The sequence below is a fragment of the Danio aesculapii genome, chromosome 8 (genome assembly GCF_903798145.1).
Source record: "Danio aesculapii chromosome 8, fDanAes4.1, whole genome shotgun sequence".
NCBI lineage: Eukaryota > Metazoa > Chordata > Actinopteri > Cypriniformes > Danionidae > Danio > Danio aesculapii.
In genome coordinates, this window is record NC_079442.1 from 52,262,498 (window position 1) to 52,280,481 (window position 17,984).

At 38.9% G+C, this 17,984-nt stretch overlaps 1 protein-coding gene across 2 annotated transcripts in view; it reads left to right on the forward strand.

Moving 5' to 3' along the window:
• Positions 1–16,320, forward strand: part of si:dkey-178e17.3 (somatomedin-B and thrombospondin type-1 domain-containing protein) — a 67,164-nt gene extending 50,844 nt beyond the window's left edge. For both annotated transcript variants that reach the window (XM_056464177.1, XM_056464178.1), the window contains exons 4-5: positions 4,879–5,037; positions 10,060–16,320. In XM_056464177.1, the coding sequence (XP_056320152.1) occupies positions 4,879–5,037; positions 10,060–10,165 (265 nt within the window). In that variant the 3' untranslated portion in view covers positions 10,166–16,320. The remainder of the gene's footprint in view (positions 1–4,878; positions 5,038–10,059) is intronic.
• Positions 16,321–17,984: the final 1,664 nt, after the last annotated feature.

The following is a 17,984-nucleotide window of genomic DNA, read 5'->3' on the forward strand; positions in this document are numbered from 1 at the left end:
GACACTTGCTTAGGGTTAAATAAGTTAAATTCAGTCTACAAGCCACCTCATTTACCTAACACCTGATTGAGCCAGGAAATCGTATTAGTGTGCACTTTGAACACAGGACAATGAACACGATGTGTATGTGTGTGTGTGATCGGTAATGAGGAGTTAAACAGCATCGCAGGAATGAAATGGCAGGTGCAGGTTCAAATGAACTGAGATTAAACGACTATCCAAGGCTCCTTCCCAGCCGCACACACAGGAAATCCCAGAACACCCTTTCATTAATCACAGGTGTATGGTTTCATGTGTGTGAGAAAGAAGACCGGGATGACATGCAGACCATGGAGGAGGAAAAACACAGGCATAACACATCAGACTAATTAAATCCAGTGTGGGAGGACTGATCTTTAACCTTGACTGCAACACACGTGTATGCACAGAGGAATTGTTATTGAGTAGAAACCGTCTCGCAAGTGAAGCGCATATTTTATTATGAATAGTTTTTGTTTTTATTATGTTTTGCTAAATGTGGACACAAATGTATTGTAAAAGAAATGCAGAGATTTTTGGGTTCAACAAGGAACTATACATTTATTACAATTCAATTCAATTCCCCTTTATTTGTATAGCGCTTATACAATGTAGATTGTGTCAAAGCAGCTTCACATTAAAGGTCACAGTAAATAGGAACAGTGTAGTTCAGTTTGTAGTGTTTAAGTTCAGTTCAGTTGAGCTCAGTTCAGTGTGGTTTAATAATCACTACTGAGAGTCCAAATACTGAAGAGCAAATCCAACGATGCGCAGCTCTACAGATCCCGAACCATGCAAGCCAGTGGCGACAGCGGAGAGGGAAAAAAACTTCACTAATGGCGGAAGTGAAGAAAAAAAAACCTTGAGAGAAACCAGGCTCAGTTGGGCACGATCATTTTAATTTCTCCGCTGGCCAAACGTCTTGTGCAGAGCTGCAGTTTTAGTGGCGGAGGCTGGAAGCTGGCCTCAGCGAAGACTCGTCTGTCTCTGGAGCGTCACAGGAATCAGTCTCATGTTCTCCACTCTTCCATGACCATCGCAGTAGCTGCTCAGGATTCGGCCTGGTCCAGGATATGGAAACCTTGGGATCATCTCGTCGTTGGTCTTGGATCGAATCAGTGACTCTGCATAGTCTGAGGGCCTCGGGAAGAGTATCCCCAGGTGGAAATAGAGAATAAAGAAGATAATTAGCGTAGCTGCTGTTTATAGTGTATATCAACAAGATGCATAACCTGTGTGGAAGCCCCCTAAGTGGTGCACTAAGTGTATGCTTAGTTACAGTATTTATTCATCTCTAATCTTAGAATTAATGAAAATAAAGTTATTCACTGACTACGGTTACGACCTTTTCAGGTCTAGTGATGTGACCATAACAGAAAATGAATGATTGGTGGTGGGTGATGTGCAATGGCTGGAAAAAGAGAAGAAATTGAGAACTCATCTCCTCAAACAGAATTTCTAGAGACTTAAACAAGGTCAAATCAAGAAAAGAGACGTTTATTTACATATCAAAATATAACAAAGACAACAGGGTATTAATTCAGAAGGGGGCAAGGCTAAAACAACAAACAAAAACAAGCGAACTCCTAATATGAACTCTTGCTAATCTGAAATAAAAAGAAACAAAAATACACAAACTAACTCCCTCTACTAACATAAACAGAAGACTGATTCAAAACAAAATGGCACCCACCTTCCTACTTAACCCGCAAAACAAACAAACAAACAAACAAACAACTCAACCAGACTCGCATCTCTTTGGGTGAATTATTAGATGTTAACAAGAAGATCACTGAAAGTAGAAGTCTGACTTAAATAGCTTCACCACACTGTAAATATTGAAGTCAAATCAAATTTTGAAAGCTCTAACAAACACAAGGTCTGTATGTGGAGAAAAGTTCAGCCAGTGCACGATCTAGCCACCACCGACAACGGTTTGAAGCGTAGATCAGGTTAAATACTCTCTATCCTCTCCCAACAGCCAATCACTGGAAAGATCCAATGATCGCTATGATCGTGCACACCAAAATATACGTCTCAGGACATAACACTACATTTACATGGACACGAGCGATCGAATGATTTGCTTTAATCTGAAGAAGACAATAATAAGATTAAAGTGTTTACATGAGTTGCTTTTTGAATGTTACATTCATGATCCCGTTTTACATGTTATAACACATAATTGGATTAACGTCATTGCGTCAGTCACAGCGTTATCCACATTTCCTTCAGAGTTTCATGTAATTTCGGGTGTTTCCTTTCTTTATTTGTCGACTTAAACTGCAGTTTGGCACTTTTACTTTCATTCAGGAACATTTCATGCATGCCCCCCCATGACAAATGAGATATTGGATGCGAGTATGAACTGCAGGAAGAGTGTTGTTTTAATTGAATTTGATACCGCACGGTGAATGGAAAAAAAAAAAAACCCTCTGCATATCATGATGCAGGTGTCTGTGGTCTTTCACTGACTCTGTAGGTGCAGAGAAATGGTCAAACAGCAGTGTGTGGATTAAACATCCTGTTGCAATGCGCTGCGAAAATCCTACATGATGGAAATAGTTTGATTGTGGTGTTTACATGTCTGTACTGACCTTCAATAATCGCTGTTTACATGGTCGACTCTTAAAGTATTGACTTAATCCTATTATTGGTGTCCATAAACATACTCATTAGTTGATGTTAACTTACAGTGCATTAACTAATAATAACAAGCATTATCTTGTATTTATGCATATGATTAATAAATGCTGTACAATAATTGTTCATTATTAGTTCATGTAGTAAATACAATAACTAACATGAAAAAATAATTACCTTATAGTAAAGTGTGACCAATTTCCTAAATGCTGCTGCCAAATATTATATTACTAGTGTACCTGAAAATAATCCACTGCTTGTTTTAGTTGTAATTGTGTCTAATAATTGAAGTGAAGTTTAGTTATGAACTAATTTCGAGAGGATCACGTGCTTATGATTGCTAGCGGCTGGATCCGCATTATCCAATTCTCAATGCACCAATCAGACGACTCCTAAGCTACTACAAATACCCTGGGTTACGTACCACCGCTATCTTCGTTTTGAAGAATCCCCCCATCCACCCCTACTCCTCCTTCTTCCTAGATGGGTGACACGGTGGCCCAGTGCTTAGCACTGTTGCCTCACAGCAAGAATGTCTCTGGTCCCAGGCTTTACCAAACCAGCAGACATTTCTGTGCGGAGTTTGCATTTTCTCCCCGTGCTCACGTGGGTTTCCCCCGTGTTCGCCGGTTTCCTCCCACCGTCCAAAAAACATGCAACATAAGTTAATTGTCTAATCCAAACCGGCACTACAGACATGCTCCTAGTAAATGGTTATCTCTCAGGAGCAATCACTGGCTGTTCATTGATTATTACAGCGGGGGAGTTCTCGAGATCTACCTGAGCTCAAACTCCCCTCTCGCCTTGCAATGGGAGGAAGCCCCGGGCTCGAGGATCTTATGAGCTCAGGGCTCTCTTCTGGGATAGCATGCCAAACAAGCTTAGAATCAATCATCAGCTAAGTGTGAACTCTTGAAATCCTTGTTCTTTGTTTTTTCTTTGGCATTAAAAAATATGACCGATTTTAAATTTTTTTTTAACCTTTGTCCACTTTGGACTATTCTAGACCACCTAGAATAGTCAAAACATCATCGCAAAGATTGAGATAAAGTTGTAAATATTAGTTTTCCTGTAAAAAAAATTGCAATATGATATTTTTGTGTAACGTCCACCCCTAGTTGAACACAAAATAACACATATTGAAGAATACTGGAAACCGGTAACTATTGACCATTCCATAGTATTTTTCCCTACTATGGATCTCAATGGTTACCGGTTTCCAACATACTTCAAAATATCTTATATTCATCAGAACGTTTTGGGAGAATTCTCTCTTAAAGGACGCTTTATGCAAGGTGCAAACTAATATTTTTGCTCATTTTATTATTATATATTTTTGTAATTGTAGTTTTTCTTTGCCGTTAAAAAAATAAGACATTGTTTTTTTAATCTCCGACTATATTAGTCTACAGTAATCTTTTTTTAAATTGATATTTTGCAAATAAGTAAATGAGTTTGGCTGTACTGCTCAGACAACCTAGAATAGGAAAAAAAAATTGTGCATGGTAGGCGCGGGCGCGGTGGCGCAGTGGTTAGCACTTTCGCCTCACAGCAAGAAGGTCGCTGGTTCGAACCTCGGATGGGTCAGTTGGCATTTTTGTGTGGAGTTTGCATGTTCTCCCCGTGTTGGTGTGGGTTTTCTCCTGGTGCTCCGGTTTCCCCCTACAGTCCAAACACATGCGCTATAGGGGAATTGGGAAAGCTAAATTGTCCGTAGTGTATGTGTGTGAATGAGAGTGTATGGGTGTTTCCCAGTGATGGGTTGCTGCGTAAAAAACATATGCTAGATAAGTTGGCGGTTCATTCCACTGTGGCGACCCCTGATTAATAAAGAGACTAAGCCAAAAAAGAAAATTAATTAATGAATTTTTGCGTGTCGCTCACGCCTAGTTGGACACAAAATATCATGTATTGAAGAATATTGGAAACCGCTAACCAGTGACTTAGTATTTTTTCTATGGATCTCAATGGTTACGTTTCCAACATTCTTCAAAATATCTCAAATTCATCAGAAAAAGAAACTGGGAGTAAATGGCGAGTATATTGACATTTTTGGGAGAACTATCCCTTTAAGTATGCTTTATGCAATGTGCAAACCAATGTATTTGCTCATATTATTATATATTATTGGTAATTTGGCAAGTTTTTCAGTGAATACTGGCTTTAGTGGAGTGTGCAGATGCTGTCTTTAATCTGTCTCTCTCTCTCTGTCTGCAGTTATTGTGTGCAGATGCGTGTAAAGCAGGCGAGTGCAGCATGTAAGGTGAGACCGTGGAGTGCAGGTTTAATTCGTGAGCGCTCCGTATGTGTCGAGTGTCAAAGCGACGCCATGGCGACTGATAACCGCTGTCGTGGAGACGGGCTGCAGAACATCAGGTACATGCATCTAAACACTGATATTAAAGCTGACCCATTCTGCACCTTTTTATAAGATGTAAAGTCTCTGATGTCTCTAGAATGTGTGTGTGTGTGTGAAGTTTCAGCTCAAAATACAGGGCTCAGAATTAACTTCTTTACTTGGTAGCACCGGTGCTTCTAACTTCAGAAATTTAGGAGCAGCAGACATTAATTTTCGGTGGGTGCTCCTAAATTTTAAGCACCACTGCAAATTGTATATTAAGGGATTTCTTGTATTTGAAAACAACATTTCAAGAGTTCACACTTAGATATTGTTTGACAACTGTTAGCAGGTTTGGCATGCTGTCCCGGGAGAGAACCCTGAGCTCGGAGATAGGTGAGCCCAGGGCTCCCGCCTGGTCCATAGAGCATATGAGGGGAGTACGAGATCAGGTGGTTCTCGAGAGCTCCCCGTGGTAAAAGAAGAAAGGAGGAGAAGGGGTGGATGGGGGGTTTCTTCGGAAAACGAAGATAAGAGAGTAGTTCTAGCTAGGCTACTTATAGTGAGTTGGGGTTAATTTGATTGGCTAACTAGTGAATGTAGATGAGTGGCCAGCTGCAGTCAATCATATCACGTGCTCCTCTCCAAATTAGTTTGAAAACTTCATCAATCAGGACTAACAAAAGCCAGAAACAACCATCTAACTAATGCTGTGATCACTTGAATAATCCCAAAATAAATGTCCAATAATTATAAAATGTTAAAGATGACAATAATACTAACAATAATGAGTTTCTCATTATCTTGAATGTGCTTAAAGCTGAATTATCTGCTTTAAAAATTCTTTATGAAAAATAAATCTATGGTTTGCAACAAACAAATCAAACAGTAAGAACTATACTTTTTGCACTATTGTTTTTCTACGCCTGTCAATTAAATGAACCAAATATTTCAGCTACAAAACATAAACGTAAGATTATAATAAATAATTCAATCCAATGCTGAAAGCTGTAAAGCACTCATCAGGAACTGAATAGAAGAATAACATGCATGTCAAGAAAGAACGGACAAAAGAAAGGAGGAAAAGTCTCACTTCTACCACTCTTTTGGTTTCAGTTCATGTCCATGACAACGACCTGTGCATGTACGTCTGTGCACGAGATAGAGAACACGTGCACGCTCAGGAAAACGGCACATTTGCACAGTCTTGTTAAGCGCTGATTTATTTTTCTGTGATTGTGGAAAAAAGCAGACGAATCAGCCGGCCCAATACATGAGCAGGGCAGAGCAGGATTCTCCCGATCACCACCCACGCAATACTGTTCTTTGTCATGAGCCGCAGTATCACTTTAATACTGATTAATAAGTTTAAATAGAGTAAAGGCGAGCTTCTTTGGCTATAGAGTATGCATGTAGTGCTAGATTCTACATTTAGCGCCCATTAGCGTTGAAGACGCAGTGAAAGCAATGCATCGAGATTCAGGCCATTAAACAGCCATTTCAGCACTCACTCTGAAAACACTAGCTTGATCTCGGCTGGCGGATCAACGTTTACCACATGATCGCTCTCAGCGGGGCTGTTATTTGTAGCTTTAGGTTGGTTTGCAAACCTGTTTTCATTGCGTCTTCCTCAAACGTCAGCCCTTTGCATTTCCCGCAGTCATAAAAGCTCCCTTACATCTGACAGCGTAACGCACCGTGATTAACAGCTAATATGAGAACCAACTTAGCGATTCAGTACGTTATTAAAGAAAAAAATCATAATAGGTCGCTCTTCAACCTTTATATGCATATATTTATATTTACTTTATATGTTTATATATTTATACTTTATATTTAAGTCGCACAAATGCTCCTAAATATATTATGAGGTCGCACAGAATAAATTCCGGGTGCATATGCGACCAAAATGGTAGCAATTTCAAGCCCTGAAGTAGCACACAGATAATGTTTTCTAACTCTCTGAAACTGACCCTTTTAGGTGTTTTGGTGACTGTCGCTTCAAATTCAGTTGAGATTTTGTTCCCAGTAAGGGTTGGGAATCACAAGTTACCTCATGATACAGCATTACCACAATATTTTGCCCTCAGTACCGATAAAGTATATTAAATATACGCTGCTCAAGCGCAGATCTTCTTGTGCGCTATTAAATGAACGCTTCTGAAGTGCAATTTAGTGCATTTATATAACGAGTATGTCTCCAACATTTATTAGATTTGCTAGGAATATTTATGAATGTCTCTAATAGACCTACAGAGCAGTATTAATGCGTCCTGAAGTAAAGTGAAACGGCTATACGTCGTGTTTGCTGGCCTCATGCATCACGCACCTCAGTCAGTCAGTCAGTCAGTCAGCACGTATTCTTAGAGGGTTAAACAAATGACGGACAGCACTACTACGGTTACAGAAAAGTTCGCTCTGTTATAATTCACTTACCTTTTAATACGCTTTGGTGCGATTATCACCCACTATTAAAAAAAAAAAACACACGACTGAATGTGTTGAATGAGAAGCTGTAATGTAGCTGTGGCGGGATCAATTTTGGCGTGGCGCCCCGCCATGGAAGAATGAATATAGCTGAAACCATCCATGATATATTACAATATTTGTAAATAAATGAGGAAAAAATGCATCAAAGTTTGATAAGATTTTATAGATGCATTTTTTTTATAAACAGCACATTTGATAGAGTTGCAACAGTGTAAAACAAGCACAGCGCTGTCAAACAAACTTAAAAATGATGATGTGCAGTGAGTAAAAAGGGCACATCTCTAAATCAGAGCAGCAGCAGCTCAATTTAGTGGAAAACACATTTAAGAATGTAGAGCAACGTATTTGATGTATTTATGCTTAGCCCTGGTTTATTTATAATCCTGCAAAATCATCCATTCCCACTAGATTTTCTTCTCAAGAACAGTACCTGTTCAGAATGCTCAAAGGTGAGCACAGACTCCTCTGAGCACTTATAATGTCTCCAGCAGTGGACATTAGTTATGTAGTCATCAAAATAAAGTCATTTTTACAGTTTATTCACCTAAAGTTTTCATTATCTCCTCTACAAGACTTTCCCAAGGTCAATAATGGCTACATAAACCATTGATTTCTTTATATATATTTTGGCAAAATAAAATAGTTTGAGCACATATTCCTGTATGAAGCCTCTCAGCACTGACCACGGGAACACGCAAGCGATCTAGCGAAGTGAAAGCGGGTCTGTGAGGGAGAAACTAGCTGAAGATTCCAGAGAGTTGGGATGTCTGAAACACAAATACCTTGGTCCAGCTTGGACAGAAGAAGGTATCCGTATGCCTGAGAGTTTCACCATTGCAATGGCTCATCTGTCAGTGGTGTGAATGACACCGGTGCATCTCATGTATTGTTGATCCACCATTACAGAAACCAGTAATGGCGTGTACTGCAGCCAAAGCGGTAAACAGCTGCAGTCAGTGTAAGACTGATTAATTAATTCAGATCTTTTGTACATTCAGGAACCTGCCGTATTTCCTCAGTTAGCGCGGTTCGTTTGGCATATGTGAATCCATTAATCGCTCTCGGATCCGCGCCAAAACAATCATTCCAAGATCACCTGAATGAGGTGGTCTCGGCTCGATTAAAATGAACTCTGGATCATATAGCTTTCTCACTACAATTGATCCGCTCCAGAGTTTGTTTCAATCGAGCCGAGACAACTTCATTTAGGCGTTCTTGGATCGATAGTTTTGGCGCTGATCCGAGCACGATTGCTGGATTCACATATGACAAACGAATCGCGCTAACTGGGGAAACGCACAAAAGTCTAGGTGTGAAAGCACCCTAAATGTACAAAAGATCTGAGCCCGGCTATTTCACAGTGTATTATGGATATGTAATAAGCATATACGGCTGTATGAAGAGAGAATTATGAGTATGGTGGGATGTTATTCCTAAATGTGTGTTTCATGTCGAATACGAAAGTGAAAGCATGCTGACTATAAACGAGAGCTGTTTATCCATTAGGACAATTGACAGCAGTCTTGGTTTATCTGGTATTTCTCTCTATAATGTAAAGCCTATAATGCATAATTCTAGCCAACGGTTTGAGAAAGTCTTCCCTCTGATTTATACTTGGTGACGATGTGGGTGGGTGTCACCATTCAAAACTAAAGCGCAAAACAATAATGTCCTAATGCTCATTGCCATAAATTAAAATAAGGACGCATGACAGCTGAGCGGGACTCTGCAAAATGAAACTCTGACTAACGTGAAGAGAGTTTACTCACACGTGACTTGTTTTAGCTATTTTGGTTTAAAAACTTTGCCGTGTGAAAGCGAACCGCACCAAGAACAAAGAGCAACAATGTAACAATTTTAATCCCTGTTTTGGAACAAAACAATCGATCCACAGGTGTGAAAGCACCCTTAGATAAATATACTTGGCAGCAGAATATTGATAATGTATCACAGCCGGAAACATCACAATATATCAGCATATCGATATTTTGTCCCACCTCTAGTTCCCAGCCCTCTTTTCAAAAGAGGGTGGAGCTATAAGCGTCTATGTGTCACCATAGCAGCAGATTCAAAACTCTAATGGCGGACAGCTGCTTCTTACTCAGGGCTGTTTATGCTAATGAGGGGGAGATCATCACTATTTGGCAGGGGAACTGTACCTAATGGGCAGACTGTTCCTCGCGTTTGTTTCATACAAATTACAAAACCAGAGAACATCTGTTTTTAAGTGTAGTTTGTTCGTTGAAAAGTAGAGATTTCAAGCTTTCTGTGGATATATTTCTCATGTCTGTGAAGCAAGTATTCGCTGAGATTTCAGTGCGTTTACTGACCTGAGAGATCATAACAACTGCAGAAACTGTGGTAAAAACACATGTACGGCCCTACCCCGGAGAATCGTCAGGCTATAGCAATCGATGATTGGCTCCTGTACTAGTAGGCGGAGCTTCATTCTCCATATTGATGTTACACTTTTCCCCATTCTAATCTATACAAGTGACATGACATGTCTTGTCTATTCTATAGTCTTTGCCTTTGGTTTCATACTGATTTGAATGTTTTTCTCCCTCTAGAACCTTCTGGGCTGCTGCTCAGGCACCGGGCTGCTCCGGGTCGTGGGTTCGAGAGTCACTCACTGAGAACTGCCGGTGTCCATCATACTCCGTGATTTTCGTCTGAACCAACCTTTAAAAGCTCATTTTGAGGGACAATTTATACCCCAGGAGTCCACAAGAGCCTCCTCCTTTTGAAGCCAAATTCTCTCCATCAAAGGTTAAGCAATGACGCCCCAGTATATCTGTCACTTTATCTGCTTCTCCACCAAAACAACTGCTTTTCTCTGCTGTCTACCTCCACAATGCACCTGCACCCGTTTCTGATGCCTTATATTACACTTTTTCTGCTCTCTCGTCTGTCTTCTGATTCATATGTACTGTATTTATATATGTTTGAATGTAATGCCTGTGTGTCTGTTTGGTGTGTGTGTGTGTGTGTGTTTTTAAATGCAAAGCCTGTTTGTAAATGCACGAGTCAAGCTAATGTATGTGAATGTTTTGGTAGTATTTTGTTTCTCAAGAACTTTATCTTTATGAGTGTCCTGATCTGAATACTATGTACTTTCACTTTTGGTTTGAAAGTTTCAGAAACCACACTCGATTCTTCTTGAAAATGGGACAGGCTAATTGCCTAAATTGTGGTTAAATTACCACCCCACAAGGACAAATATACTATAGTAAATAATAGTAAACTATTCTATAGTAAAGTACTTCAATATACTGTTGTGGTGATTCTATAGTTGCTATTCTATACGTATATGTGATACACCACAGTTTACCGTAGTAAAAACTAAAGTACACTACAGTATTTATTACAGTTTATCAGTTCACTACAGTTAAAGGTGCGATATGTAAGGTGTTGACTCTTCTCAAGCATAAAAATACCATAATATGTTTGCAGATATTTCAGAAACATGCAAAGTGAACATACTTGTTTATCTGATAAACAATGCTGAAGTCAGATATTCTGCTTGGAAAATGTGCAAGAATGGCTGTCTTTGTTTTGGTCATTTAACCCGCCCAATGCCAATTTAGCCTTGATGGAAAACCGCATATTTAATTCATTCAGTCACGAAAGCTGTCAAATATGTGTTCGCGACCGAAATGCGACCTCCGGTGGACAGTAGCAGACTTCGATATGAGACGCAGATTCAGAGTTGCACATGAGGTGGTTATTAATTAGCAAATAATATAAATATTATTCACGTAAACATTAGGTGAGCAGGTTACATTGTAACCGCGTGTCTTAACAACATGATCCGTGATGAGATTTGCAGTGATGAGCTATTAGCAACAGGCGAAACACGACAGAAATTTAAACACAGCCATTGACAGTTCTTCAGTTCAATTTCAGTTTATTTTATTTTCCAGATCTGAGGTGAACTATCAGCTGCTGCTTTCATTAGTATGACAATAAATATCATGTAAAATGGCATTCAAAATCACATTATTAGCATTTAACACTGAATAAAGTACATGAGCTGTACCTGAGCTGATCATTGTCAGTTTTCTGTTGTTCAGCTGTGAGAAATAGAAGCCGTTTATCAATTATCAATTTCAAGTGTTGGTTAGGACAAACTCCTTTTAATATGGACAATATTCCTTCTACCATGTGCCCTTGCTTTTATATAAAACATGACTTAAATCAGCGTTTAGACTCGATAGTTGACTTCTGTTGTTGTCATCAATCTGGCAACCTATGCTTGCATGTGTTTTGATCCAGGAGTGCAATACCTAGTTCAACCACTGGGTGACAAACTTACATACTGCACCTTTAACACTGCATCATGCTGTAGCGTTCATTAACAAATAAATATTATAATATATACAGTATAGTACACTACTATAGTATGGTTCAAAAATAATATAGTATTTTTTTCGCGTGGGTACAGCTGATGACACAGTATAAATCATTTCTTTTTGCTGCTTGCCATATATTTTATTTCCATAAAGTTATTTTTATTTTATTCAAATAAATTTACAATTTATTTATTATTACAGGATTTCTGATTGTAATATACAACATCAGGACCGCACCAAACAAATTCCTTCTAGATTTTAATTTAGTTTCTAATATTAGAGTTTTATTGTTGCTTTTGTATGATTTTATTGCTTTTTTTATTATTATTTGCAATGCTCTTCTTTGTTTCCCATCACACATTAAACAGTCATAGATCTCCAGTCTTTCTTTCTTTTTATTGTTTGTTCAATTAGCATAAGAGTGTTAATCATATGAGTTTGCAAAATTAATTGTCAAATCTAATATGCAGAATGCAAATGAAATATGTAAATTGGCAAAGCATTTATGTATTTAAATTTGTGCACTCCATCACATATGTAAAGTTTGGTACAAAATGAAAATGAAACCAACAACAGTCTGAATATGTAAATTACATACTGATGTTTATACTTTAGAAGTTGCTAAATTAAAGTTTAAAGTGTTGATACATAAAAAAGACAAAATAATAAGAAAATATCAGTTTGCAACATCAAGCAGCTGCTTTTAACATCTAAAAAATAATGGAAGTGAATAAATATCACATAAAGTGATGTTTTATAAACAAATTTCGGGAGGAGCATGATCAGTCTTTGACGAGGCTAATTCATCGTCACACACACACACACAATTAGGCATGTGCCGGTATCACATTTTCATGCTGCGATTAATTGATTGAGCTTTTATCACGGTATACGGTATTATCACAATATTGTAATTTTACTAGAGAAACAGGTAAAAACACAAAAAACTTCAGTTTCATCAACTTAGTAACTTTAATAACTTTTTAATTAACTAAAAGTACTTCAAACATTTAAATACAAATAAATATAAATAAAACAATACACAATATATAAGTAAACTTGAGCAATTATATCAAAGTGAATGTGCAAAGGGAAACCGTCTTCGATCAGCAATCGTGGAATGAACTGCCAACTATTCCAGCATGTTTTATGCAGCAGATGCCTTTCCAGCCACAACCCAATATTGGAAATCACCCATACACACACACTCATACACTACAGCCAATTTAGCTTATTCAATACACTATTCACTCAGCCTATATTCAATAATAAACATAACAAAAACTGCCTGCTAATGCATGGGTAAATCTTCAAAGTGAACAGTGTTACATTTTAACCTTTCACCTCATCCTGCTTGCTGTTTCACTATCTAAACAATGAAAACATAATATAAGTCAAATTTATTTCATTTTGATATTTGATTTACACCGTCTCTTTTGCAGAATATCAGTTTTAATAACCAATAATGGCCATTATAACAGTATAACGTACATTAAATTTAAACGATAAAGGTAAGCAATCAGTCAATGTGCAGAATCAGTGTATGTGGTTACATAAATTAATATATTAGCTTTGCACTCAGCCAAAACAGTTAACTGAGAACAAGTGATTCAGAAGACATAAGAATTGTTAGATAGAGACAACAAGAGGAATTCAATATCACGTTTAACAACTATAGTGAGATGAGATCACCCAGCAGATGAACTGTCTGACATGCACTATACTCACACCTGGGGTTTATGCTTACCCGCTGAACTAGTGGCTGCAGCTCTGGGCAGAGAGTGTGTGGTCACGTGATTTGCGTTTTTAGCCGTGTACTAGAATGAACAGAGAACTTTTCAGAATCGCTAAATGAAACGCCGGTGTATTTCTCGCGATTTCTCTGCGCCTCCCTTGCGTTTCTTCTCTCTGACTCTCGACTATTTTGACAAATACACACAGACGACGCACGCTCACACGGAGTCCAAAATAGGAGTTTGTGATTGGGCCAGCCCAATGTCAATACCGAAAAGAGCCAATGGGCTGCAGTGTCACGGCCCGGTCTATCTGTCCGGGAAAAAAGCATCTACTTTCAGAGAGTCACAGATCACAGCAGCGTCAATCAATAAGGCAGAAAAAAACGATAGGCTGCTAAGCCTTTTATGGGCCGATCAAATCATAAGACGATGATCAGCCCGGCCCAAAAAGTACGTCGGCCCACCGGGAAAGTGCCCGGTTTGCCAGATGGCAAGTCCGCCCCTGCGTGTGAGGATTATAGCGCGGTGGCAGCGGCGGCGCGCACTGCCTGCACACAAGGCTTCTACATGTGGGGATTGTTTACATCAGAGTGCGCATCAGTTCTGCGCAGCATATACGCAGTGTTTCTTCAAGCGGTTGATGGAAAATAAGCTAAGGCGCGTTCTAAGAATATAAATTCGGATCTATTATTTTTCACGGTATTTTGAAGTGCCCGCGATAACAATATCGTGCATATTCATTACCGTGATTTATCGCATTACCGAATACCGGCACAAGCCTACACACAATCATTCTATTATCCAATCAGCTCAAGAGCAAACCCTTATAAACAGTCAAACATGTCATACCTCTGTTTTCTCTTGACTTCAGCGTCCCTCCACCACCCCAGCTCCACACTATTAAACCAGATAACTATTTAAATCTGAGGGGGGAGCGTTCTGGAGCCGGGCTAGACACTGCGCACGGACCCTATCTCTCTTTATCCTGATAAGGGGAAATAACATGAGTTAGGGTGTCTTCCCAAGCTCAGAGCCCTCTCCCCGGACAACACGCCAAATACGCAAATTCTATTCAGTCAAATATCTGTGAGTGTGAACTCATGAAATGGTATTTAAGCTCACATTGGGAGCATTCAACACTGAATAAAGCACATCAGTTGTACCTGAGGTGATCTTTGTCATAGTAGTATATGATGTAGGGTTATCACGATACTGGAATTCAGTACATTAAAGAGCTGTTGAGCCCGTTCTTAAACAGCGCTGATTTACCATTGTGTTCACATGCACAACAGAAATGAGTGTGATGGCTGTGAAGATCATCCGTTCACCGAACTCGCTGCTGTTTACTGAGTGTAACCACAGATACAGGGACACTGGAGGGTTTTATAGCTGTATAGATCAGGCGATTCATCAGCGGATCGCTCATATGTCAGCTTATAAACAGACCAGCTGATCTTCACAGCTTTAAAACGCTCCAGTGTCCCTGTATCTGCAATTACACTCAGTAAAAAGCGGTGAGTTTGGTAAAGTGATGACCTTCACAGCCAATCACAGTCATTTCTGTTGAGCATGTAAACATAACGGCAAATCAGCGCTGTTTAAGAATGCGCTCATATGTTAGCGGGAAAAAGACAATCACAACTGTATGCAGTTTACACATTAAATGTGTGGTTTGCAAATGCTAAATGTAAATTAAATCATTTATTTTCTCATTTTTCAAAGAAAGAACGTATGCCAGTGTAATTGGTGGTTCATTCCACTGTGGTGACCCTTGATCTAGCAGGGACTAAGCTTATTTAAATACAGAAATGCATTGCCACTGCATATTATATGTGAAATTAACCTGAGTTTTGCTTCTGATGCTTCAATACTTCCTCCCCCTTGAGGAGTTGTTTCACTAACACACACTCACTGGCGTCACTGAGCTGTACTGGGTGTTTATCCTGCATGTGCTCATTACACATCAAAGACTTTCTGTTGTGTTTACGCTCACCGTCTGCACACATACTTCACTCACTACATATATATTTTGTGGCATTTTTAGCATGCTTGCTCAGCAGAATGCTAAGTACAGTATACTTAAGATTCAGGTAATTATGTGTTTTCACACTAACACCACTCGACGTTCGGTTTGTAGAGTGGAATGTATCTGAATGAGCATCCAACACAGTTACACTACATTCTACACAGCTTTCCGTGCATCAGTGGGCAACACTTTACAATAGGAGTTATTGTATTTACTAACATGAAGAATAAAAAATATCAAACAATACATTTATAACAGTATTTATTCATCTTTTTATGAAAATAAAGCTCTTGTGGCTTCACTAATGTCTGGATTTTAATAATGCATTGAAATATGATCAAGAAATACTGCACTAGTAGTGTTCATTCTTAGTTCATGTTAGTAAATACAATATTGAATGCACCCTTATTGTAAAGTGTGACCCACAGTTAAAATGCTCCTGACTACATTTCTGCTTATTAAATCCTTTTAAACTCCTATTCAAATGCCTTAATTTTTTATGAATGTATTTACAAAAACAATATGTATTTACTTCAACTGATTAAACATAATGCAGTTATTATGTGTAACTGAACCACATGCTATGTTTTACTGTCATTGATTTGAACCACAACAAAGGTTTTATGTACATATACAAGTATATTAAATGCTAGTGTCTATTTTAATGTTTCAAATAATGTTTTTAGAAAATAAAACATCAAAACGTGGATGAGATAATGTCCCATCGTCATCTTTACACATATATTTGTTTTGCAACAAGTGAATATTGAGCTGTACTAATTAGGGCTGCACGATATTGGAAAAATCTGACATTGCGATGTTTTGTTTTTCTGCCATATTTCACCAGACGACTTTAATAACTCTATTTGGAAATTAATCATTTATTTCGATTGATCGGGGTGATTTTGTTAGGGTGTGAATCATGTATAAAAAATAATAAACAAATTACAACCAAAAATAATTACAGTAGAGAAACAACAACAAAAAAAAGTGAAACAAACAGTGCTTTATGAGTCCAACTGTATTTAGGTGCCGAAAATTAATAATGAAATATAAAATGTTAATAAAATAACACTGTATAGTCTTTAATGTAATAATTCAGTAAAATTATTCTTTATTTAAAGAGCCCATATTATGGGTTTTTGAAAATGCTCTTCCATGTAGTGTGTCACACAGCTCTAAGTGAAGTGAAATATCCAGCTAAGGCTTAAATCTGTAAGTGTACAGTGTTTAAAACTATTGATTCATCTATAAAAGAGTCGACTCATAGTGCGTCAAACGAGTCGTCTTGATAACGAGTCATTAGGTGTTTCGTGATGACGCAGCTACGAAACACAAGCCTCGCCAGTAGTTACGCGCGCAAACCAGGGAGATTTGAAACCTGCGGCCCCGCCCACAAACACAGAAAAAACACTAGACACACACACACAGACGCCGCCGGTCGAATGAAGTCACGCTGTGCTCAGATGGATAATATTGACAGTCTCTACCCAAAGATGAAACTGTGAAGAGTCAGTGGTTGAGGTTTATTCACTAGTGTAAGTAAGTGCGATTAAAATTGTTGCCTCGTTTGTTGACTCTAGCTTGCAAATTATGTATTTATTGTGTTTTGTTACTTGTTAACCTGGTACAGTACACGCGGTTACTCTTTATATTCTCTTATCGCATGTAAGCCACGTTGAAAACATGACACGTGCCGCTTTGTTTACGGATTTAACGTTAAATGCTTTTGTGAGCTCGCGTTCCACTGCCGTTTGTCGTTGCTATGGCCATCGTAAGCTAGGAGACGGGAGAGGTGTCGATCTCCCTAGTTCTGAGGAGGAGCGTGATGTGTGTGTGTTTGTGTTTGTGTGTGTGTGAGAGAAAAAGAGCAGGTCGAGTGTGTGACGGCTAGGAGACCGGAGACTCGCGTCGCTCTCCCTAGTTTTTCTGAGGAGCGTTGTGTGTGTGTGTGTGTGTGTGTGTGTGTGTGTGTGTGTGTGAGAGAGAGAGAGAGGAAAAAGAGCAGGTAGAGTGTGTGATGGCTAGGAGACTCGCGTCGATCTCCCCAGTTCTTCTGAGGAGGGTTGTGTGTGTGTGTGTGTGTGTGTGTGAAAAAAGCCTTACACTATGAAGCGTGTATGCACTGTGACTAATTTTATATAGCGCTGAAGCCTGTCACTGTCGACCAATCGCAGCAGGCTGTCATTGGTCCAATCAGCGCAGATTAGCTTCGCGCTGAGGACGGGTTTGGGTACAAATGAATCGCTGAACGATTCATATGGGAGTCGCTGGGATAATTAGGTAAAAATAAATGCAGATTATAAGACCATCAAAGTGTTTTTTGACCTTGCATGCATATTAGACTGTTGTTGGAGACCCTTACAACCTAAATATGACCC